General features: G+C 43.6%; 1 protein-coding gene across 1 annotated transcript in view; it reads right to left on the reverse strand.

The window, feature by feature from the left end:
• Positions 1-215: 215 nt before the first annotated feature.
• The window catches only part of CRB1 (crumbs cell polarity complex component 1), a 171833-nt gene continuing 151908 nt past the window's right edge, over positions 216-20140 (reverse strand). Inside the window, exon 12 of the mRNA XM_075936696.2 lies at positions 216-655. Within this exon, the coding sequence (XP_075792811.2) occupies positions 440-655 (216 nt within the window). The 3' untranslated portion in view covers positions 216-439. The remainder of the gene's footprint in view (positions 656-20140) is intronic.

Consider the following 20140-nt stretch of genomic DNA (forward strand, 5'->3'; position numbering starts at 1 on the left):
AATTATGATGTATTTATTGTACAGGCTTATTTTATTTCTCTCAGTTGTCTTATGCAGCAATGCTCACTAGGCAGTCAAAGGCAAAGCAAAACAGAAACTGTGTTTCCAACTAGATCTGAGAGACAGGCACTTACATGTATCCCAGATGCCATTACACTCTGTAAGACATACCGTTGATTACCAAGGCTGAAAATTCCAGTGCAAACAAAATTGTCCTTTGACAGGCTGGTCCAAAACAGTGAGAGATGGCAGCAGTTCACTCAAATGCTAAAGACCCTTAAGGTTCTTGAATTAGATGTCCAATATTTTCAACAGCCCCTATAATCATCACATACTCCTTGGTATCAAAAACAAAATTAACAACCATTTCCATCATATTTACTCAAATTTCCTTCCCGCCAGATGCTTGCCAGCATGTAGCACAGAAGAGTGTTTTCTGCTATATCAGTCTTTCCATTGGTGGTGGCTGTACCATGTTCCACATCTCCACACGGGATCCCTCTTTCTCCTGCCGGCTGGGGCTGTAGGTCCCTTGAGTCGCTCGTTTGTTGGCAGCTATGACGGAAATCACAACTGCCAAGAAGAGGATCAATAACAAGGCCAACGTTACTGAGCCAATGGCGGTGAATATGTTCGAGATCAAGTCAGCTGTCAACTGGAAGGATTGAAATAATTGCAATATAATTGATGTTAAGAACACAGAAGCACATATACTGGAGCTACCATGGTAGGAAAATATTCTGGAGTATTAATTAAAATATGAGATTTAATATTTTAAAGAACATATTTGCTGGTAGAAAAGTAGATCGGCCTTCTAAAGTTCAGTACTATAGGCCCTATGCAAAGTAAATCTTGCAGCATGCTATCTTTTGTGCACCTAACTAGAGCGGGGTGAATTGTGTGCAGTGACGAGTTGATTTGACAACTTTCTGTCTGCTCACAAATTATTCATGAACAGATTGTGTTTTTTCTCAGATGGAGCTATTATTAATAAATGGTTATCTGAATTGTTTTTACTAACAATAGTTTGTCCACAATTGTTCACAAGCTATTCATTCCAAGTCTTGAAATTTAAAATGTTAACAATTTTGATTGGATATATCAGCACATGGCATTTCTGTTTCTCTCCCTGAATGAACTAGGTTTCTGGTGTCCAGGCTTTGCAGTTTCAGATTTTACTTTCCATAAATGCTTTTTGTAAAACACACCATTTCTTTGAACATTCTTACCAGTAAATTGTTTCCTGGAATATTTGCATAAGGTGAACACGGAAATCTTCCCCTGGGAACTGCATCTTTGGGAAGTGGAAAGATTAGGGTCTTCCACTGACTTTGTGACCTAAGCTGATGGGAATTTTAGGCCATATAAGCTCACTGATCCTCCAGGTTATTGACAACGACCTATCCTAAAAAAGTGGTTAGAAACACAACAATATAGCTAGTCCAGAAAACAGCATGATAGACAGGGTTGGCAGACCCTTTTTGGGCCCTGAGCAATATCTGGTGGTGTAGGAAGGTTTCAAATTGAGAACGCACACAGGACACACATGAACATAATTGAAATGCATTTGATGAAAAAGTCCAATCAATAAATATTCACAGAAAATATTTCATAGTAGCCTCCCAAATTGGCTACTACATACAGAACTTGCATTTTTAATTATGGAGATGTGCCTGTGTTCCTGAAAAGGAATTATGGGAAGTAATACACTGCAAGTTGGATGTATAGATTGTGTTCCTTTCTGCCTTGTTGTTACACAGTCATAGAAAGGTAATAATGTCAGCATGTACCATATACAAGCAAACAAACCTGCCAGAAACCTCTTTTAGGGTTGGATTTTTGGCAGATGAAAACATTTGTTTAAAATAGTCTTTCTGCAGTGATAGAAGCCATTGAAATGATGTGTGTGTCATGGAAAAGTGGTCCCTGTGGGCAGAATGACCCTGCAAGGAATTGGTCTTCCAGGCAGATTTTGCCATCATCTTTTGATGTGTATTACAAGTGACAATCCGGCGGTTGTGGATGCACATGTGCTTGTGGCAGGACTTTCAAATCCAAAATGTTCAGAAACAGAAAACAGCAGGTCAGAACTCAATTCCCATTTCCCAGAGAGTTAGATACAGCTTGTTACAGAGCACTATTACCCACATTGAGTGATCTGCTTAATAGTCATTCCCATGCAGTATGCAGGAAGAGTCTTGCTGAGGCTAATACTGCATTCAGCATAGGGACATTCTAAGCTGGGCATGAATTTGCTATCAGTGCCCAGAACACACATCTTGAATCCCACTGTTCAAACTCTTCTGCAAATGGAATGACAGCACCACAGGAAAAATATTAAAACAGACTTTTACTTCTGGATTTAAAAAATCCAGCTACAGTAATAACAGCAAGTTTGGCTGAAGGGCTGTCCTTTTATAACCAGCTGTGATTACACTTTCCTCTGCCCTTGATCATTAAATATGACTTCTATCATTTTAAAATAATTATCCTATTTAGAAATAACCTGCTCCAGGTGACAGATTGCACAGTACCCAAGTACCAGAGATATTGCAGCACCAAATGTGTCAGTCTACTATATTATTCTGTCACAGTATGTCTACATTTGCTTCCTCTTCCGAGAGAGGAATGCAAATGCAGCTGAGTGAAATTGCAAATGAAGTGTGGATTTGAATTTCCCGTGCTTCATTTGCATAATTGCGGACTGCCGCTATTTCAAAATACCCTATTTTGAAATAACAAACGCTATGTAGATGCAGTTATTTTGAAAGAAACCCCATCTTTTGAAATAACCGGTAAACCTCATTTTTTGAGAAGTAAGGGTTATATCGGAAAAAAAGGGGTTTCTTTCAAAATAACCACGTCTACAAAGCGTTTGTTATTTCGAAATAGCGGTGGTCTGTGATTATGCAAATGAAGCACAGGAAATTCAAATCTGTGCTTCATTTCCAATTTCGCTCAGCAGCATTTGCATTCCTCTCTTGGAAGAGGAAGCAAGTGTAGACATACCCTCATACTGGAATGTCATTTCATAAGGTCTTCTGCTGGAATTTTAAAAACACTGTTTTCTATGTCTATTGGTGATCCAGTTGTGTCTGTCTGTACTTATATGGATGGTCCTTATCACTGTAGTACCAGAGAATCTCACAATCAGTAATGGATTTTTATCCTTACAATGACCGATGAGGAATCACCTTCATGTTGCAGACGGGGGAAGTGAGGCACAGGTATATTACGTTAATTGCCCTGTTTCCTGCATCCAAGGTAGTGCCACTAGTTTATCATACCCCCCTGCACTCACAGTTAATTCTGTGTACTGGGTTTGAATGGGGCCATCTGTCTAATTTATTGTGCTCAATACAGCAGTTACTGGCTTATATGTAATGGCCATGGTAGACAAGAAATCTGACTACATGATCTAATGGTCCCATCTCATCTTAACATCTGTGAAACTGACTGACTGTTTTTCCAATCAGCAATAGTGTAAACTCTAGCAGAACCATGCCTAGGAAGAGACTTGAATCAACAGTTGATTCTAAGTTCATATCCCATTCCCATATTTTTGGAGATGAGGTTTACACACTGAAAAAATTAGTCTGGTAATTTATACATTCAAAGAAACCACAAATATCACAGCAATAAATGTCAAAATTATCCAAGCTGCATTTGTATTAGACTGTTCAATATAGAAATATATTGGAGTCATTCTGCTGAATTTATGACTGATTTCTTATCCGTGTTGCATAACCAGTCAGTGCCTGGATATTCTAACTAGTGCAATAGAAAGGTTTATAGAATTTCTATTATGGAGAAGAAGCTTGCCCCTTCGTATGCTTCTTGGCTTTGATTCAGAAGCATTCTTGACTGGAGAGCTGGAGAGTGATCGGCACTGGAGAAAGCCTGTGGAGCTGCAGATGTTCCTAGAACTAAGACCTGTCAAAACATCTCAACCTGATCCAATCTGCCAAGTGGCTACAGTTTTGATAAGATCTACAGAGCCATTTTCTATCATACAGGGACATACTGAGCAACTTTACTTCTTTGTTCAGCATTCACTGCTGATTTTACAATATTAGAAAAAAATCACCCTTCCTCAATGCACTTGGCGAGGCTCAGCTGAGCTATTAAAAACTCTGGGTCATGGGCTAGTCTCTTGATCTGTCAACTCTCATAGCAAAGTGCGGGTATCCTCATTAGCGCTCGCCATGAACTGATGTAGAGTTGCCAGAAGGTTCTGTAGTCTGGTCCTATCAGGATCAACTGTTCCTTTGCTAATTGATTGCTGAACAGTTAATTTAATTTTGAAAACATGAAACAAATTGTCTTGTCTTAAAAAAGAATGAGAAATCTCAATTGTGGGCATCCGGGTTGGCTTCTCTCTATATTTGGTATTGATGAAAGACACTTGGAAATATGAAAAAAACTTCCCAGAGAACCAGGAAAGATGAATCCCTGAGAAGCATCTTTAGGAATATAATTGTTTTGCTTTTAAGGGGAAGCATTGTCAATTAACAAACCCATAATAAAAACATATTTGAATAATTGTAGTAGCTGGATATAAAGTCAGGAAATTAAGAATTCAAGTCACACCTTGGTCTCAACTCATCCTGTTATTTCCCCTGGCTTTTGCCTTGCTCTTGGTAGGGAGCCAGATGGTGAATCCCTCACTTGCATTAGTGAGCAGTTGCTTACATAACTAGTTCCTTGGACTCTAATGTGCTTACTCATGTGAGTAACTGCTTACCAGCAGAAGGTGTTCACAATCTGGCCTGTGGTATGTATAAACTCATCCTCTATTCTGAGATTCCTGCAGTACTGAGGCACTGAGTAATATATGGGATACTGCATGGATCATCACAACAGTACCTCACTTTTCAATCTAGCATCACATTTTGCTATTACACTATGCCAACTTCCCTTGGCTTGCTGTGTTAAGAGTTCCATCTTTGATCTGAGGATTAGGTCATGGCCACTTGCTTACAGTATACAATATGTTTAATCGCTTTGTCACAGGACTGTAATGGGATCCAACACAAGCAGTTTTCCCTGGAGCGCTAAGGATAAAGAGAAAAAAAGATCCTGGGACGCAAGGAAGGATGTGTGGTATATTTCCCTGTGTCTCAGCCCAAACACATTGCTACAGAACATCTCGAACATGTCCGAATATTATACAACTTGCTCATTATTCTTCAGGGCAGCTGGATATCGGAGTACCTTAAAAGAGAATGTTATACCCAGTGACCACCGTTCAAAAATTCAATATTTGCTTATACTTGCTGCTGCTATTTCCTAATGGAGGTACAGTGCTGTTTGCAAACAATTAACTGTATAGGGAACACAGACATAATATTAATTGACCATTGTTAGGTAATATTGTAAAGATTATCATGGTGACCAATTGATAGGCATGGAACTGTGATGTTGCCACTTCCTAATGTGAAGAACTATTGGCAAATGCTTTCTGTTTAATGGCGGCTACTGTAGCTAGAGGAATGACACAAAAGTGCTCAGACACCATGCTCGTGGGTGCAGCATAGTGCCTGAATCAGTGATGTTATTTCGTACATTCTTTGCCCATATTGTTAAGCATGTATCCTGTACACTGCTCTCTTTTCATGTGTATGAAACCCCGTGACTTTGTGGGACACCATACAGACACAACAGTCCATCAATACAGAGCAGCTTTTGGAATCAAGGCATTAGCTTACAAGTATCCAGCAGCTTGATATCCAACACCCAGAGGTCTCAGCCTTATCTTCATGTTTACCCCAGTCTTAAAAAATAAAGCTAAGTTTGGCTGAGATTTGCCAAAGGGCCTAAGGGAGTTATCCCATTAAATGCTCTGTGGGAATTGGCTGTCCAATTCCCTTAGGATTCCTCTGAATTCTAACCTTTGTTATTGGTTCATTGCACATGTTGCTATATTTTGCACTTCAGCCAACTGCCGATAACAATAACCAACAGTCCTTTTATCAGAGCTCATTGATTTGGGGGTCAAAGAAAAACTTGTGCAAGATGGTATTTTATACCTTTGAAGCAAGAAGGTAATGTTCAATATTGCTCAATTAATTCTGGATGAAAATTGCTCTGTTAGCTACTGGACTTAAACAAAAAAAATACTCAGTGAGGTTTATGCTACATTACTCCCTAAGCTTTTACTTGACTCCACTGGTAATCCTTTACTTGGTTTGTGAATTGCTACAGTAGATTCCTGACTGGGTAAATATCACAGTAGCTGAAATAGGACACTGATGCTGTGTTTGCAAAATTATCTCTGTTCCATTCAGTGCTGGGAAAACAAACAAATAATAGTAACAGTACTTCCCTAAAATGGCTTCCAAGTACAGAACTGTGAAGTCTAATCAGCCCAGATCTCCTGCATCTAAGGAGTAATTGCACTAATCAGAGCAGTTAACTCAGAGGGTTCCTGTTTTCCTGGATGCCATTGTTGAGGATTTTTAGGATGATAAAATGAAGGAAAAATTCTGGTTTAATCTAGATTGGGTGGGCAATACAAAAATGGTGGCCAGTCAGGGTTAATTCCTGGTGGGACTCCACCGCTCTATTTACCTGCACCTCTCCAGCTCTCATTGGCTGCGGCTCACCGATTCTGCAGCCAACAAGAGCTATGATCACCTGCAGGGGCACAGGTAAATATAGAGGTGGGGGCCCACCGTTAACATGCTTGGAAGACATTTAAACTGCAGCTAAGTGCTGTGGGGAAACATGTACACAAACCCTCTCTGGCAGTTTGCACTTAACAGACTGTGGAGCTCACACAGCAGCAGGAAACAGTAGTTGAAACCTAAGGGCTTGCACTGACTTGGTGAAGAGCGCCTCCGTTCCCCTCATCACACAAGCAAGCCTCATGCTCAGTAATCAATAATTAGTTACGTTGTATGCATTGTCCACAGGACAGCTCGGGCATGCAGCCTCCTCTAGGGTGAAAGGTGAGAATCAAGTCCCCTGACTTTTAAATGTCTACTAAGAATACCATGCCAATAATTTTGGTAGGGCTCTCTATTTCCCAGCTTTCATTGTGCAGCGTGTGGACAGACGGCTGGGTAAGCAAGAGGCCCAACTGCAAAGCCAATGCTACATAACACTCGTATTCTTTTCTAATCTCTTCTCGCTCTTGGAAGGAAATTTGTAGCAAAGGAATGTTGTCCTTTTGAACATCAGTATTGTAGAAGGGAGCAGGGCTGCCCCATGGGAATGCAGCGTGAATGGAAAACATTTGAAAAATGTCTGGCTGAATTCTGGCTTTGGGAGTCGATGGAGTATTGGGGCGGGATCATGTTGGGGGTAGTGCCTGAGAAGATGTGCAGTGAGGCATTATGAGCCTCATCTACTCTCATAATGCTTTATATTACTGTGGCTCCATTGGCTTCATGGGAATTAACCCTGATTTATGCTGACAAGAGCGATGAGGGAATTAGGCATGGAGTGTCCAGACCCAGTATCAAGGAGGCTTAGCCACAGTAGCTCTTGAATGTCTGACAAAGGAGCTGCGTGTGCTACCCTGGTACTGTCACCATGGCATCTGCTGTTGCAGGTGGTAACGTGGCCAAAGATTACACATCTGTGTAGGGACATACAACATGAAACAGGAGTGGCATCTTCTGTTCCGAAAGCACACACACAGAGTGCTCCACTTTTATTCCAGCACCTGCATAGGAGCAGCTATAAGCTGGCAGGTTAGTGAGGCAGAAACATTACTGGCAGCTTTAATATAAATAACTAATATAAAATCCTGAGAGTTCTTTACCAGGGGCAGACTGGCCCAGTGGGATACCAGGAATTTCCCGGTGGGCCATCCTCTGAAAGGCCGGCTGAAGGGCTGGCTAGTGGTTGCTGGAGGACGAGGGGGATTGTGACGGGGCACCTCAGCCCTGCACTTTAAATTCCCTAGCACCAGCCATGTATGGGGCACAGTGGGGTTGAAGGAGTGCACTCAAACGTGGAGCAACAGCTGAGAGGTGAGCCACCCGGGCGTGGAGTGACGTCACAGCCCAGGACTTTAAAACTGCTTGGCCTAGAGCTGCATTGTGCGACCCAGCTCTGGGCCTGGCAAATGGTCTGGAACCCTGGAAGCAGCTGGGGCCAGGGCTGTGGGGACTTCTGGGGCCCGATCACAGACTCCAGCACCACACACTGGAAGGCAGAAGGTGGGGGAGGGAAAGGGTTGGGAGATGAAGGGGCTTGTGCTGAGGGGAGGGGGGCAGGTCAGGAGAAGAAAGGGGAAGGAACCAAGGGACGGGGTGGAGGAGAGAGAGCAATGCCAGGAGGCCAAGTGCAGACAATGAGGAAAAGGGCAGGAGGGGAGATGTTAGTGGGAGGGGAACAGGGTGATGCTGGGAGAGGAGAAGGTAAGGGCATTGGAAGCTGGAGGGGGAGGTGCTGGGAGAAGGCTTGAAAGAAGGGGTGGGCATGAGGAATGTGGGGCTGGAGCAAGTCATGTGAGGTCACAGGGGCATGAGGGAAATGGGGGAAGAGGGTGGTGATGGGGTGGGCATCAGGGAAAAAGAGGTCAAAGGGGACAGGGGCAGTGAGGGAAGGGGGGCACCAGTAGGATGCAGGGGTAAGGGAAGGTGCAGGTGCCAGGGGATTCTGGAGGTGGAGCAGAAGGGCAGACACCTGCAGAGGAGGGACCAGCACCAGAGGAGAGAGGCAGGGCAGGTTTGTAGATGGAAGTGTTAGGAGAGGGGGTGAGTAGGGGTAGCTCACATGATCAGAGTGGGGCTACTGGAGAAGTGGGCATGGGGGGAGGAAAGGGCTGGTGGAGGGGGCAGTTTGCACGAGGGCTGAGGGCAGTGAGAAGGGCAGGAGTCAGGACAGCAGAAGAAGGTGAGTGTTGGGGGTCAGCAGGCACCAGGGGAGCTGATGGAGTAAGGGGAGGAGACATGGCAGCAGAGGAGAAAGGTAGAGGTTTATAAGATATTTATTGATTACTTGGGTGCCACAGTGGCACATCCAAACAAGCCACATGAATTCAGTACTGGTGCACAACACAAAATTCATTCTGCACATGGGAGGAAACTCTTAGGCTACGTCTACACTGGCAGCTTCTTGCGCAAGAACAGCTGTTCTTGTGCAAAAACTTGCCGGGTGTCTACACAGCACGCGCATTCTTGCGCAAGTAAATTTACAGTCTAGTGTCAGAAAACAGGGCTTCTTCCGGAAGAGTTATTCCTCTCCCCATGAGGAATAAGCCCTCTTGTGCAAGAAGGCAGTGTAGACAGGCAACATGAATTTCTTGCGCAAGAAAGCCCTATGGCTAAAATGGCCATCAGAGCTTTCTTGCGCAATAGAGCATCCACACTGCCATAGTATTCCATCTCAATGAGTGCAAGAGGAGTCAATGGGAGAGCTTCTTCTGTCAACACACGGTTATGAAGGCACCACTGTAAGTAGATTTAAGAACATTGGCTTCAGCTACACTATTCACGTATGTGGAAGCTATTCACAAAGCTGAAGCTGTGTAACTTAGATTGACCTCTCCCTGTACGGTAGGCAAGCCCTTAGTGTGTTCTGTGAAGTAGAATGCCTCACTTGGCTATTCCAGGAGAAAAGTCATTATTAAGCAGTGGGCTTTTAGCATACTAACAGATACTGTTTTGCAACAACTGCCAATGCTAATTTTCCAAATGTGCTTAAGTTCTCTTCAGGACCATTCTGCTGGTGCAGCACAGATTGAATGTACAGCTTCACTGTGGTGTTATGAGATGCCTTTTAAAATTCTGCTGACAGCCTCTGGTGTAAAGCTTAACCATCTGCTGCAATTTAAAAACACAAGAAGACAAATGCACCTTTCATGTAAACCCCCGGAATGAAATGAAATTAGGCTCAGGACAAATTTGGCTCAAAATTGCTAAATCTCAGACTGGGCAAGCAATAAGACACAGTGTTTTAGTAAATGTGTCAATCTCTGCGGATTGACATTCCTTCCAGTTTTGGGCAAAGCTTCCGGTTATTACAGATAATTATTACTTGGTTTATGGAAGCACCTACATTATGTTAGGTGTTGTCCTCATCTGTACGAAAATAATCTTATAATGTGAAGGCTTGACACCTGAAAGTTAAGCATTCACATGAACAGATCCCACCAAAGGATCAAAGCCTCAGAAGACAAGCAACTTGTAAGAGGCTGGATAAACCATCCAATCAAAAGATTATTATTTAAAACAGTAACTATCGTCTACTGTCCCCTACCCAGCTAAATTTAGTGCAGTGCCTGATTCTGATCCCCTGTGCGGGTGCAAATCAGAAGCATCTCCATTGAAGGCAGGGTACATCAGCATTAAATTGGTTGAGCTGAAATTGGAACCAGGCCCACAATACTTGGTGCTTTAGCCTTGCTACTGCATATCAGCTTCCACTGTTTTCAACATATAAAGCCAAATTCTAGCCTCTGTGTGTGACCTCAGCTGATTTCATTTGACTTTAATGGAATTGCACAAGTTTAACAGAGGGCATCTTTTAGCATCTGGCCCCTAGCCACTAGTCTCTCTGTAGAAGTAATTTACCTTGTGAATGAAGAATATTTGTTCAGACCAATTCCAATGAAAGATCTGGCCAATGCAGATCCTTCAGACAGCACTTCGATTCCAAGGCATGCTGTGGGCCCTGCATGTTGTGGATGTGCAAACACACTGTTTATTACTAGCGAGTTTTCCCAGCATGACAAATGCCATTGGTTGATACAAATAGAAGAATGCTATGGGAAATGTATGGCCTTGGTGCAACTAATTTCTACGTGCAGCCAGCATAGATGCATATTATCACAGGGAGCACAAATAAAACTTACACAAAGTAAGAGTTCAGTCCCGTGAAGTGTTAAGCATCTGTCAAGAAGCATGGGACATTCTCAGCTTCCAATGAAACTGGGGGCACTGGAGGTGTTTGTCATCTCTTGTGTAAGGGTTCACCTACTCACACATGTGCATGATAATCTCTATGATTGGGATTTTCAAAGGAAGTAAGGCACCTAACTCCTGTGATTTCAGTGTGAGGTAGGCACCTAACTCTCATAAGTACCTTTGAAAGTCTCAGACCAAAGGAGCATTTTCTCTTCTGCCATTTGACGGAAGTGTAAATATTTCCCCTGGCTAGTGTCTGTCATCTTTGCTGTTTGCTCACCTCTAACGAGACTCCCTCTCCCCCCATCAATGTAGGACTGAGAAGAATGAAAAGATACACAAAGGAAGCAAAAGGGTTTTGGACTTAGCTTCAAGGAAGGCTTCCGTTGGTGGTCAGAGATAGATATGGGCAGGGAGTGGTTCTGTATCTCCCCTCACCCCCCTCTCGTTAGAATCTTTACACTGTCCTCCTCTTCATAGTGCGGTATGCTGAGGTGCCAGAGGGCTCTCCCATGATCCCAACACAGTTTATGCGGGAGGTGAATTCACTGCCTCCTAATATAACAAAGGACTGTACAACAATGGAATGATGGGCCTACTTCTTCCCACACTCTCTGGGATAGAATCCACGGGCTCTCTCACGGCTGGGCAGGAGAAGCTTGAGTCCTGCATTTGCCAAAGCCAAGCACCATGCTGGCAGGGAGGAGCCTCCCCACCTCTCCGCCCTGCAGCTAAATTCTGGAGTGGGGGAAGGGGCAGAGCAATTTCCAGCCAGTTTATGCCCTGAATCTGCAGCTTTCACAGCACACCCCCCGGGCAGGAGATTAGCGTCCTCTTCTCCCCACCCCTCCCACCCTAGGCCCTGCCCTCAGGGAGCATGGGGCTGCTCTGTCCCCGGGCATCCTCCACCGCTGAGCTACCACTCTGGCCAGAGTCACTGATGCCTGGGCAGTCAAGTTCCCTGGCCCTAGTGCACAATGCAGCCTTAGGGCTTAACCCCTTCCTGTCCACGCTGTAGCCAGGGACAGGACATGGCTGGGTTACATCAATGGTCAGAAGCAGCCTGGAGTTGGCAGTTGCCTGTCAATGCTGGGCAGGTAGGTAGGGATACATTGCTTCTAGCTACTGGGGAAATGAGGGAGGAGAAGTGATGAGCTCTGCAACAACAGGGGCCAGGTCAACCCTTTCCCCATCTTCCCCTGGGGCTGGAAGTAGCTGTGGAGAGAGGGTCTCCCTGCCTGCCCCCCCCCATGCTGCCTCGGGAAGAAGTAGCATCACGTGCCAGAAGAGGCGGGGGTTTGTCCCCGGGGCCCATCCTGGCAGGGAGGGCAGTCACCCCTTCTATGTGAAAGAAACGAGTGAGTGAGTGAGTGAGACCCCTCCCTGTGTAAACGCTACAGCCTTAAAGATAATAAGATAAATTTTCAAAAGACTAACTACTCAGCATTTCTCTTTAACAGAGGCTCAGTCAAGTTGGTGTTAATGTGAATGTTTGTACTGCCTAGTTCTGATTGGTTGCTAACTTGCTCGAATACAAGCAATTTTACCAGTGTCCCAGATTCAGCATTGGGAAGTAGAGTCACCCTAGTCAGTGGCAGACTGAAATGGAAACCAAAGGGTCATGCTTCCAAGTTTTGTGTTACAACTGGCCAGTACGTCACCTCAGTGCTAATCTGTTAATCACAAAAGTGTAATCATGAAAACAATATGCAGAGACCTTTTTTTCCTCAGTTAGTGTTAACCTTCTGCAAAACAGCCATGTGGCATTACCTAGCATTGCCATGATGCTGTCAAGTGATGATTAAGAAAGGAGCTATTTGAATATTTCACACTGTCAGCCTACAAGGTATCAAGTCAACAGCTATTTTTTGTTGGTGCAGCACTTAGATTGCAGCCATATAATGCTTCCAACTGTAAATATTAATGGTAAAAAATAGACCTTTATTGGCTACATATTATATGCCTCACCACATGATACCCATCATTACTTTCCCAGATGTAGTTAATTATAGCTCTTGTTAACAAGTCTGTGTATATTTTTATCTTGTCAGCAGTTTTCTAATAGAAAGTCAATCAGTGCCCAGATGAGGGAGAACTAACAGCAGCAAGTTACGCATTTCAAGGAAATGGAAAGAAATGCATATTAAAAAATGATAAATAAAAGTCAATATAAAATATGTATCCCTGGCCTTCCATATGCTGATTATCATCAGATGGAATTCAAGTCTTCACAAACCATCCATATCTGGATTCAAAGACTTGACTTGACGATGGCTATGTTAGGATTTCGGTGTACTTCTTTATTGCTGACATGCAGTGCTTTTGTGTCTGATACACAATCTGAACTTTGATCACGTGTTCCCTTCTATTAAATCCTGGGCATGGCTGCTGATCACACAGACTACCCATAGCAAATGTTAGTCTACCTTACCATTACAGATGTTTCCGTTGGGGCGTGGTGTTTGGGTGTGTGTTGGATGAAACTGGGGGGCATGTTGCTTTTTTGCTATCACTTGGAGATGGAAGTGAATGCCCGAGGGACTGTTTATGTTGTAAACAGTGATGTAGATGGCATGAGGGTGGCAAGAAATGCTGGAGACTTCTCCCTCAGCGTCTTAGTTCGGTGCTATTACCTCACTGTCGCCTGCAGTTAGCTGTTGTCGTCTGTTACTAATATTAGAATATATGTTACCAGGCAAACAATATCAGTTTACTAATGGTGACTGGAAGATAATAGCAAAATAGTGAAGTTTCCTTTGGGAGTTTCTATAGTCCTTAGAAACTTACTTAAAATCATAGTAGTTAAATATGGAAAAAAATCTGCTAGGTAATAGAGCCTATTTCCAAATAAAAGCAGAAATTGGTCTGGTCCCTCAGTGGACATGTATCAAATTTGAATGCAATTCTGAATTTAGCCACTTGGAGTGGAAGCTCCTCAGGACAGACAGAATAAGCTTCGTTCTGAGTTGTATCAAAAGGTATCTTTGCCTACTGATGAGAACTGACTCTGAGATGCCTTTACATGTTAATTTTGCCTACCGTCTTTCACCTATCACTGATGTCCTCTGCAAAAAAGCAGTGTAGTATTTGTCCCCTCATAAATAGCTCATAAGTCCAAGCAAACATGGTCTATCACCTCACATGGCACTACCTAGCAAAGAGGAGCATTCCAGTTCTCTCGTGAAACGTGTAAGAACAATCAGAAGAATAATTTTTCTTTTCCATTTATTAGGTCTTGTCCTTTTGTGTAAAAAATGTCTTTTCCAATATGTTTGTACAACAGTAAGCAGAATGGAGCCCAAACTGCTTGAGGTCTCTAGGTCTATGTTTACACAGCAACATTATTTTCGAAATAACTAGTGTTATTTAGAAATAACATAGTCCACATTTACACAGACATAATCATAATATCAAAATACTGCCAAGCTGGAGGACTTCTTACTCTGAATCCTGTAACCTTCGTTGTACAAGGAGTAAGGGAAGTCGCAGGAAGAGTGCTCTATTTCGAAATAAGTGCTGTGTAGACCACACCAAAACTCAAAATAAGCTACTTCAAGATACGCTACACAATTGACATAGCTCAATTTGCGTAGCTTATTTCAAGTTTAGCCCTGCTGTGTGGATGTGCCCTAGATGCTATCACAGTATGAATGTTAAATAATAATTCTGAGAAGAACAAACCCTCATATGTGTGTGGTGGAAAGAACACCAGGTATGTTCCTTGTCTGTGCCAAGGCATCCTAGAGAATTGAGGGCTCAGGGGATATACTGCAACTCTACTGCTGTTGCTGCTGGACATCTGAAATTTTCTGAAGCTCCTTCCTTGGGAAAAAAATAAAAGCCGGAGCTTTTTTTTGGTTTGAATTGTGGGGTTAATGCATTATGAGCACATGACCACTACTCAGAGGGCCAGCTGGCTCCTGCAGTCCTAACTCAGGTGAAATGAAACAAAATGAAATGTTCATTGAACACAAGGATCAATTAGGTCATTCCCTCACAAACGTTGACCAGCCAGTCACTCTTCCTCATTTAAATACTGTTTAGGATAGCTTACATAGTCCTTGCTTTCCTCTCCTTGTGCCTGAGAGGCAGCCCAACACTCCAGTTGGAATACTGCCTGAGTAAAGAGTGCTGAACAGCACCCTCAGGGTCTTGTTTGGAGCTAAAATATTCAGAACATTAAAACGATCCACCCCCGTCCATATCATTTATGTGTAATTGCCCCCAAACTAGTGAAGACCCATTTCTTTTAAGTCAGAGTGCATGTGTGCTTTTGATTTTTCTCTCAATAGAAACAATGCAAGTGCCACTCACTTGTAGACCCGAGACCCGTCTGAAGTCTCTTAGAGCGTCTGTGTTAAGGAAAGGAATTAGCTATGTACAGAAATAAACAAAAGACTTAGAATGGCTACAGCTGGCACTCTGAGAAGAATGTGGAATTAAATAAACATGCTGACTATTTCGTCAGACTCTGAATGCAAGTTTCACATACTGTTTTTTCTGATGGCCTTGAGTGACATCCAAAGGGGTTCATAGACAGGTGACTAAGCATGCTAGTGATGCACTGTGATACGTGCCAATAAACTGCATGTAATATATGGTGCCCAACTTAATAAAAGCATATATCTATGCTTTATGCAAACAGAAAATTAGAATATAATGCATGAAAATACTGCATGAAAAAATTAATTGTAATTTACACTCTACAGAATCAAAATGTGGGTTAATTTCATTTCCAGTCAGAATTCACTGGAATTAAGTCAGCTATTGTGATTAATGAGAATAATTATCTTATAAGATTAAAAGATGCTGAAATTAAGCTGAATGTAGCATCAGTGAAACGAGTGTATAAGATCCAGGCACTAGCTACTGGAGGTTTGGATTTAAGAGGTTTGGTTCAACAGCATTCACCTGTATTAAGTTTGAATAATGCCAAATACACCTGTTGTCAAATACTCAATGATTTACTTATACTGTACAACTAAAACAGTACACCTTTTCACCTCTTCAGCCCCTATCTTTTCCTTAAGAGACAGGCGTTCTCCTGCTTGGCTGGTAGACTATTCAAGATTTTTCATATTCTCAACTTTGGGCCTGCACTTGAAACAAGATAGTTGAATATACTACCTGAAATACAAGGGTCCAGGTAATTATGGAAATACTGTAGTCATGATTCCATAGTTAAGACTGAGTTGAGTTTTGCAGTTAAAGCAGGGATTCCACCTTTTTGCTACATATGAAAACAGTTTATCTTTCCCACAGTTGCAACCCTCACTCTTTAAATAAAAAATTAATTATCCGAGAACTTAGAAGCAATTTGGTAACGTACATTAAAATGAGGGTCCTTTAAGAAATGTAGCACTAGTGTTTCACTGTGTTTTGTCCCAAATGCTCTTTCTAACAAAACAATACAGGTGCTTCAAAATTCCAGTGTAGTCAAAACTCTTTGAAATCTCATGTGTTAACAACATTGGCTGGTGATTATTGGTTGTTTTTTGCCACAATACTATGTAAAACAAACAAAGGGTCAACTTTCCTTTATTTCCCTCGCTGTGTGACTTCTGTTTTTATTTGTGAGGAACTGTGATTTCCTTCATGGCCACTCCTGAAAGTCACTGCCATGAACATCTCCTTACTGGCGCATCCTACAGAAAAATCAGGGCCACAACCTTATAGCTGAGCACTTTCTATAATGTCTGGGTAGTGGTGTAAACAATTCTGTTTTGCCACTGGGAAAACCCCTCTCGTTGCCTTGTTAGGATTGGTTCTGGATGAGGAGCAAACGTGGGCAGGCTTGGCCAAGAAGTTCGGACCCAAACCTTCTCCATGTGGCTTCAGGGCACCAGTTCAGGCCAATTACAGAGGTTCCAGCCACAGAGCTTGCATCCACATGTTTACTTTCCTAAAGTTTGGGGAGTTGGATGTGAGGTTTAGGTTCAAACCCATCCCTAGCTAAGGGAAACTATTTCAAACATAACCCTATTAGCCAGTTCCATGAGTGAGGGATACCATGGTTAAAACACCTCTGTGTCGCCTCTGGGCAAATCGCTTTGTCTTTCTCTGCCTCCGTTCCTAATGGAGAGGGCCACCAATTAAATAAGAGGTGAGGGGATGGGAAGAGTTGCCCCCTCACACACTATTTGTTCTGTATGATAATCTCGAGCTCCCTGAATTTCGAGGTCTATTCCCTGAAACTCTCAGTGGCCAAAACCCTGCAGGCAGCCTGGGGCCTCTGCTCCCCAACCCTCCCAGCTCAGCTCTCGGGACCTCCCTTTCCAATTGTACCTCTGCTCCAGCCTCATCCACTGCCATGCCTCACTTCTTACTGGCTCCAGTCTTGAGAAATGGAAGACGCACAGTCTAATGGACGTAGCTGGCACTCTGTTATACTGGCCTTGGTGAGACAGGGGTGTGGCATGGAGACCAGTTTCCTCCATTAAACAAAGCAAATGTTCTTCCTTCAGAGGAGTGTAGTGCATGACTGGTCCCAGCTCTTGCAGTCCTAAACTGCAACAGCCTCATTCCCTAGCCCAGTGGAAGACTGAGAGCTCTCTTCAGCATCAGAGTCTCAGCTTTTTCTAGAAAAGGAACAGTGAGTTCTCGCTCCTTGAAGCTTTGAAGGGGACTGTCTTATTCTGGATTTTTACATTTATTCTTCAAAAAATCCAGGAGCTTCAGAACCCCTCCTGAAAATGACCCCTTCCCATCACTGACATTGCCTGTGGTGGAGGATGGTATAATATGGTTTCCATATCTCACAGTGAATACACGCGCAAAATGATTGCAAGGTGCTCAGATACCACAGTTGTGGGGGCCACGTAGGTACCTACATTGATAGACATCAGTCACAGATGGACAGGTGATGCACTAACTGAATCAAAATGGAAGATTAATCTTGCTAGAGGAACCCTCACCTATGAAAATGTATTTGAGAGCTCCTCTGAAGTGGTTCTTATTAAAATTACCGAGTTATCAAATCGGTATAAAACAACAGGCCAACTGCAGGGGGATCATTTCAGGAAGAATGTTTCCCAAATGGTGAATTTAATCCATTAATTTAAGCTCTGCGATAAATATGAAGTATATTTATAGGAACATTATCCATCAATTACAATTATATAAAATTATCTTGATGACAGAGGGGCCTCATTGTTCCCGAGTGGCACAGTCAAGTTAAAACCATTCTAGATAATGAGGCCCTCCTTACTGATACATTCCACATGCTCAGTACTGTTATGTCAGGTTTGATTTATACAAGTCCATTATATTTCAGATTTTCCACTTTTATGGCTCCAGCACCCCTCAGTATTATTGAGTGCATCGTTGTGCTCCCCTTGCTTCTGTCATCTCGCCTGGGGCCTGCTAGAATCACCACAGATGCTTTCTTCTTGGAAGCTTCAAGCATTGTCTTCTGATATTCTGGCTGTTTCAAGGATTTCTTCTGGGAATTACCTCTCTGGCTTCTTCAGATATCTCCTCAGGGGTTGCTAAGGTTGCCCGGGACTATCATACACAGGAGGCCAAATCCTCAAGCTAACATAGCATATGTAACTCCCAACTGTGTAAACAGCTGTGAACTGGGCCCATTTATCCATGTGAGTTTCCCAGTGTGGGGAGTGTTTTGTGCTACTTGATACACAAACTTTTAGGTTCAATTAAGGGAAAGAATAAAACAAGTAAAGTTTCCATAAGAGAGCACAGTGAGATCTCCCCTGTAATATGGTGAACCAGCCTACCTCATGGAATGACAGATGCCCCTAGAAATGCAGCCATGCAGACTTGGAGAAAGCAAAGACATGACATAGCTTTACAACCATGCTAAGGAGATCTTCAGCTCTACGTTCTCTCCATGGCTGACAGCTCCAGCTCATAGCTGTCAGTCTGCTGTACTCTCCGCAGGCCATGCAGTTTAGTCAGTCTCTCAAATGAGAAAGAAGCTTCCTGTCACAAAGCCATTGAGACGGCCACCATACAATGTTATGTCATCTACAAAGACTTCACTGCCCTCTTTGCTGGTTGTGACTGGACAGGAGAAGGACGGGAGAGATAGGCTGTATAAATGCTGCAAGGTCAGCTCAGACAGGATTTCTTTCTCCTTAGGCCATGTGCCAGTTTTTCAAGTAGATGCAGCCAGGTAGTCCATGCAGGTGCACATGCTCTCAGGGCACTGGAGCTGGAGAACTTTGTCTAGCATTACCCATAGGGGCATCTTACACATCTGCCACTCCAACCTGTCAGTTCCTTCTCACTGCGAGTGGCTGGAGTCAAACCTCTGAGTGCTGTTCTGTCACCTCACACTTTGTCTCAGCGGAGAATTTTTTTCTTGTATATAATTGTAAGAGCATTTTCGGTTCAGTTTAGGGGTAGATTTAGATCTTGGATGCCCTGTGAGATGCCCTCACCAGGCTTCAAGCATTGTATAGGGGGCCTATTCCCAATAGTGATTCCCCATACGAGGTACTTGTTGACCCTCAGGGAGGAACACATCCAGGAGAGGTGCTCTATCCGTAAAGCACTTACAAGGAGGACTTTTTGAAGCAGCACCTTCTGTAGCAGGCAGGCCAGAAGGCCTACTTTGGCCCCCAGAGCCACTTCTGGTCAGCAGCTGACAGTGGATCCAATCAGTGAGGCCCCTCCACATTTGGGTTCCCCAGGTGGAGATGTCGTCCACCTTCCTTGGGACACGGAGGAAGAGTTCCCACAAGTCTAAGACTCAAGCAGACTCCACTTCCTCTTTCAAGAGTGGTGCTGACTGGCACCATACTCATCCCAGCAAGCGGGAGGAGGCTAGTTCTTCCCCCAATACCACACCGAGCTCACTGAGAGCCTGTACCATCACATCCCATTCCAAATTCATTCCTGTATCACCTATCTCCATGCCAGCCACCTATCAAGTGTCATAAGATCTGCTTTTTGCCTTCTGGTCATGGACTCTCCTTTCATGCAGGAGCCCTACAGGCCATGGCTTCTACCTTACCTCTTCATCCTCCCCTGTGCCACTGGGCTCACCAGTAACAAAGCCACCATCTCATAGGCTGCGAACAGTGGAGTCAAGGCTGAGGCCAGGCCCAGCACCAAAGGACTACTCGAGATCAGTGTACCCCTTGGAATCGTCACAGCTTTAGCAGCAGACACAATAGTTCAGCTCAATACCACCATTGGCTTTGGTGTTGACTTTGTGTCTGGTGTCATGGGGGAAGTGTGTCTCACCCAGTAGCCCTGATGCCAACTCTCCGTTCTTCTTCAGCACCAATGCTGCCTGCATGCTGGGCGTTGGGTTA

Source organism: Pelodiscus sinensis, chromosome 9 (genome assembly GCF_052426305.1).
Source record: "Pelodiscus sinensis isolate ZL-2025 chromosome 9, ASM5242630v1, whole genome shotgun sequence".
Classification (NCBI taxonomy): Eukaryota; Metazoa; Chordata; order Testudines; family Trionychidae; genus Pelodiscus; species Pelodiscus sinensis.